At 47.0% G+C, this 6,285-nt stretch overlaps 1 protein-coding gene across 1 annotated transcript; it reads right to left on the bottom strand.

Moving 5' to 3' along the window:
• Positions 1-734: 734 nt before the first annotated feature.
• cxcr5 (chemokine (C-X-C motif) receptor 5) lies at positions 735-1,814 on the bottom strand (the record flags this gene model as incomplete). The annotated part of the gene is made up of 1 exon (XM_080857496.1): positions 735-1,814. One exon carries the CDS (start codon positions 1,812-1,814, stop codon positions 735-737), a length of 1,080 nt encoding a protein of 359 aa, XP_080713622.1.
• Between the last annotated feature and the right edge of the window lie 4,471 nt (positions 1,815-6,285).

Here is a 6,285-nt window from a genome sequence, read left to right as displayed (position 1 = left end):
CTTACAGTTACAACCGGTCCTTTGAGGGCAACCATATTGCTGATGTGGCCCAGGGTGAAAATGAGTTTGACACCCCTGTTCTAAACTATCCCTCAAAGAAGTCTGTAAAATTCAGACAGGTTCATTTTTATATAGTATGTATGATAAGATATAATGTGTTAACACACTAATTATTGCCCTTCATAAACAGCCTTTTATACTTTTAATATAAAGTAAAATATATGTTTTATAAATGGTGTACCTTGCCTGGTGAAGCATTGATGCCGTTTTAGTATAAAATGTACATGCAAGCTCAGAAATGTATAATGCAGGCGTTGTTCATGGCGTGTGATTTGCTTCTGCATACCTTTTCCATATGAGTCACACATGCACATAATCATATGCTGTTTCCTGAGAGGACCAATCAAACATCTCTAGAAAAACAGAACGTTTGAAACTATTTGTCAAACAATGTGTCAAGATGAAGAGATGAAGAAATGAAGAAGATTTGGGGGTGAAAAGACAAAATGATGCAAGACACAGGTAAGAATTACACATTTATTTTGGAAGCAGTTTTCAGAAAGCTATTTTAGAAGGAAGTGCTCAATCACATTGCTACTTGGAAATTCCACTCAAGCTGATTCATCCAAAAGCCTTCATTTACAAAGCTCGCACACTAATCTACTCTTAAATTGGGGGGGGGGGGGGGGGGGAACTTGCTGCAGATGCACTGTGGGAACTTGACTTTTTGAGCCTCAGATGAGTTTGCTGTTGGTTGTGGCGGTGAGCCCCTCTGAGAAAGACGTCCTGCTGCCGTACTGGGCAGGCAAACACACACGGCACAGACGCCACTTTCCCAGCAGCTGCAAGAGCTCCTTCCGGAAGCGCACCCCCATGAAGGCGTAGAGGATGGGGTTCAGGCAGCAGTGCACGTACCCGATGCTCTCACTCACCGCCAGACTCTGCATCAGCAGCACCTTGGAGTCGCAGCTCAGGCCTGCCAGCGGGCCCACGATGACCAGCGTGTCCAGCAGCTTGGTGAGGTTGTAGGGCAGCCAGCAGAGGCAGAAGACGGCCGTGAGCAGCAGAGCCAGCCGCACGGCGCCCTGCTTCTCCAGGCTGCGCTGGCTGCGGCACAGCGTCAGCACCACGGCCGAGTAGCAGTATCCCATGACGACCAGCGGCACGAAGAAGCCCAGCAGGTGCGTCAGGGAGCGACTGAGCAGCGTCCAGTTGCTGCCCTTGATGCCCTCGTAAGAGCACGCCGGGCCGGAGGTGGGATGGTCGATCACCGCCGTGAACACGGCCTCGGGCACGGACAGGCCGAGGCAGAGGGTCCAGAGCAGGGCGCAGGTGAGGTGCACGGCGCGTGGCCGGCGGGTGTGCACGCTGGGGATGGCGTGAACGATGGCCAGGTAGCGGTCGAAGCTGATGCAGGCCAGCAGGAGGCTGCCGCACACCAGGTTGAGGTGGGCCAGCATGCTCAGCAGCTTGCAGAGGAAGACCCCGAACACCCAGCCCACCCCCTCCTTGGCCACCACGAACGGGAAGGTGGAGAGGAAGAGCAGGTCGGCCAGGCCCAGGTGCAGCAGGTAGATCTCGGTGATGCGCAGGGAACCTTTGCGCCGAAGCAGAACCGTCACCATGAGGCCGTTCCCCGCCAGGCCCAGCACAAACACCAGGCTGTAGACCAGCGGCAGGAACACACTCTGGAACACCTGCAGCCAGCGCTCCTCCTGGTCGCAGTCGCTATCACTACTCCCGGTACTGTCATTGTAGGAGTCTGTGTAATTCAGTCCACTTTCGTAATCATCAATGTCTTCAAACGTATCCATCTGTAAGTCAACAAATATAAATATATGCAAGCCAGCGGTCAATTTTCACATATTCATTCACATGTCTGCATTTAACAGATGCCAATATCCTAAGTGAGTCATTGTGGGGTTACGTTGTACCATTTTAAAAGGTATGTGTGTGTGTGTGTGTTTGTGCACACACTCTTACTGATTCCTTTTCATCTGAAATATGAATTGATTCAACAACAACTGCCAACTAACCATATATGGTGCTCTACGATTTACTGTTTTGGTTTGTAGTGTTCTCTGACATCATCAGTCCAAAAGACGTCAACTTTAGTCAATATTGACTATTAAATCACATACAAACATACAAACAAATACATCACATAAAATGTATCCTTTTACACATCATACAGTTCAATTTAGTCCCCTGATGATTTCCCCTTTATCCCTCTAACACACAAACACAGGTCACGTACTTGTCGGACATACAAAAAAAATACAGATTTGTCACATCAGATGTGCAGTTAAAATATAGCATATGCGTAAAATAATTGTAGTCTCAGTATATTTCACATTAAACATGATCATAGGTCATTAAAAGACTAGCAGCCAAATGTCTGATGCTTACCTCCAATGCTGTGAAAGATGCACGCATGGTTGTGTGTGTGTGTGTGCGCTGGCCCTGGTCTCCTGTGAGAGTGACACCCCTGGGTGCCGAGGGGAGTTTGCAGCAGGGAGAGTCACCCAGCTGTGCGCTTCAGGCTTCCGCCGAGGATGGCTCACTTCCTCCTCCTCCAGGATGTCTTCGGGGTTCAATGTTGTAATGATTTACCGTCTCACTGCTTCATTATTCAAATGAGGAGTTAAACTTCTGACTCCAGGGACGCATTGTTTGTGTCACATACCTAATGGCTGAAACCAGCATGCTAAATGGTAGATGCTAACTTTATATAATTTATGTAGCGTATGCGTTGTGTATGATAATTAGTTATTGTATGTGTTTGTATGTATTGCATGTGTGAAAATTAGTTATTGTATGTATGTACACCAGTAAATTGTGTATATTAACTATTATGAGAGGTTATTTATTATTATCTTTGGCTGTTATTATCCAAGGATAGATAGCAAAATTATTTGGTATACTGAAAATAACTAATAAAAAAGATAAGATGATAAACAAATAAAAAGTGTCTGTAAGGTCTCCAAGGCAACCACCACTGGGCTGTAGTCTTTGTTGACAGTGTCCTGTTTGTCCGTCTGCCACAAGCTGGACATCCCCGTCCTTCACTGTCAGGTGCTCTGGAACTAGTGGATGGACAAGATGATCAATGGAACACAGCATGATAATACATCAGAATACTACAAGCCAGTGTAAACTTGCCAAAGGCGATTTTCAAATTCTGATCGACTCTGTTACACATGAAGTTTGATTTCATGCCTATTATGGTCCTGGCCTAGTTAAATTGATGGCAGCATCTCCTTTCACATAAAGAAGTGCAGGTGGGACTCGCAGGGCCCGATGAAAAGGAATTCCAGAGTCAAGCCGAGCCCTTTCGCTGATCCCTTGACTTGTACCTGTGATCCAGAGAACATGGCTGAGATACTGCTACTGTTACTGCTACGGTGCTGATACTGAAATACTGCTGTATAACATGAGACTGATGATGGCAGAGACACTTGCTCTATTAGTACTCACTCCGCAGTGCTGTTCAGCCTCAAAGACCCGCTTTCACTCCACCACTGTTCAACACACACACACACACACACACACACACACACACACACACACACACACACACACACACACACACACACACACACACACACACACACACACACACACACACCCTCTCTCTCTCTCTCTCACTCACACACACACACACACATGCGCACACATACAAGACAAGCACAAAAACACAAAGACAAATACATAGGCACAAAAATCGGTCTAGGTTCATTTTTTGTGTGTTACATCTAACATTAAGGAACATGGGGACCTCCTTTAGGCAGACATAAGCCACAATGTAACATTCCTGGCCTAAACAGTATCAGGAAAGGATGCTGACACATAATTGACATCATGGGATGGAGCATGTAATGGCAACAAGGATGTATTTAGTGCATTGTGAACCCCCCCTTCAAAACTTCACTTTTTCCTAGTCTTGATAGAAACCAGCCTAGACTATTTTGGTCATATGTCTGTTAGCCACATGTCTTTCACTGAAATAATGGCAATAAGTGACATGAGTTGAATTTGTAATAAGGAGGGTATTTGCCCCACAGAGCTTTGGAATTGTTCCTTTACCCTTGTGGTGCTTTCAACTTTCCCTGTGCCGTGAATAAATATACAGTCTCACACCTGTGTTGCCTGGAAGTTTAAACCACATTCGCATGAAGCACCTGTACTTGCGTGAGGTCAGGGCCAGATCAGGGACCCGTTCCAGAGTTGGTCGCTGTGTGTTAGTCAGGTGCAGCTGTGGTCTGCAGCTGTAGGAGCTGCTCTGACTGCTACAGGTGCAGCGCCCCCTGCAGGGCATCCTGCTGCCGTCTCCCCTCCTGCAGCCAGCCTTCAGTCAAGGACACGCCCCCCTGAATGCTCTCCATAGGCGCCCTCATCTGAATGCTCTCCATTGGCGCCCTCATCTGAATGCTCCCCATTGGCGCCCTCATCTGAATACTCTCCATTGTTGCCCTCATCTGAATGCTCTCCATTGGTGCCCTCATCTGAATGCTCTCCATTGGTGCCCACATCTGAATGCTCCCCATTGGTGCCCTCATCTGAATGCTCTCCATTGGCGCCCTCATCTGAATTCTCTCCATTGCTCTCCATATCACCTCCTGCAACCAACCCTCAGTCAAGGCCACGTCCCCCTGAATGCTCTCCACTGCTCGCTTCTCCAAATGTCCCAGCATCCTCTTCACCTCCCCTTCCTTCTTCCTCAGAATCTGGTGCATCTGCTCAAAGTGCCCTCAGAGTTCAGCAGACAGTCTTCCGGACTAAGATTGTTCGTTCAACTCATAATAATCAAGAGGTGAAATATAAGTCACATCTATGGCTGTGTGACCTGAATAGCTGACTCTTAATCAGGATGGCTGATCAGGAATGTTTCGACTGAGGTCACAGTGGTTAAAGAGGAACCTGCTTCTTCAGGTCAGTCTCACCTGTGCTTTGGCACCCCCTGCTGTCTGGAGTTTAAACAGGAATTCAAGGTCACTGTTGTCCCCGGAGACAAACTCACACATGTGCTTCAACACTTCCTGTATCTCTGCATTAGCCTATTATTAGCCTGTTGACTGTGACTCAGGAGCCTGCCTATTCCACTGCAGTGGAAATGACACACTTTTGTAAGGAAGACTTCTCGAACCTTGATTTTTCTACAGTCCTCAATATTCCCAGGGTCGTCAAAGGTGCAACTACAGAAGAAACAATACACCCTGTTGCAGGTGGAGGTGGTTCCTTTCTCTTGCTGTGCTTGCTTTATACCTTCACGCAAACATTAGAAACTAGTCAGACAGCTGAGAATGGCTGAGTAGGGTCTGTCTGATAATGTCACACACCAACACACATGAGCACACATGATCCACCTGGAGCTGAGAGGAATGCAATGTGTCTGCTTACTCCCAACATTATACATAATCACCAAGTTTATGGGAGCTCGGCCACTTGAAATGATGAAAGCTAAGTTTCCTCATCTCCATACGGCAGCTGACGGAGCACGTCTGTCTGTCAGCATGAGAGTAACCTGTTGGACCAGCTAAATCGCAGCCTAGCCAAGGAGCAACAAATTCCTAGCAAGAATGGTGAAAAGTTGTGTTGTCTGGTTTAACAAACACAATGTATAATAAGCCCATTTCAGAGATTCAGAGTCACTTACCATATCATAGTCACTAAGTCACTTCTGATGCATGTATATTCTGAGCAGTGGTGAAACTACACAACATTTTCATGCTTTTGGTCCAACCACGGCGATGGGGGGTCGGCCAGAGGTTTTATAGACATTCCATTATGCCTTTCAAGGTTCACTTTTAAGCCTTTGAGATGCAGTCAATCAAGATATAAATCAGATAAGATATAGATAGATAGATCAAGATATACTTTTCTGCCCTGGAGGGTGGTCCAGGGGGCATGCTCATCTGGTTACCTGCATCAATCGGGTGCCCTTTGACGCGAAAATGGATGGACTAAAGGTTGTCTTCAATTTTCTTGAATTTTAGCCACCGATCTTTAAGAGTCGAGGAGGGCTTCCACACCACACACCCTGCAGGCCTCCAGTGCATCAGCCAATCACATCCCTTCACACCCTCACAGCGGTCCTGTCAAGATGGCTGCCCCCGACCAGTCCAACCACTTCCTGCCCTGCATTACAGACAGAGTGTGGGTGGAGTGACACATCCATTTTGAGCCACGCCTCTTAGTAGGAGTAATGAGATACGCCCAGCCTCACATCAACATAACAGGGTTTTTGGTCCTTAAACGTAGAACTTTAATCGAGACAAAAGTACA

Source organism: Sprattus sprattus (genome assembly GCF_963457725.1).
Source record: "Sprattus sprattus genome assembly, chromosome: 19".
In the NCBI taxonomy this organism is placed as follows: Eukaryota; Metazoa; Chordata; class Actinopteri; order Clupeiformes; family Clupeidae; genus Sprattus; species Sprattus sprattus.
This window is presented reverse-complemented; position numbering and strand designations above follow the sequence as displayed.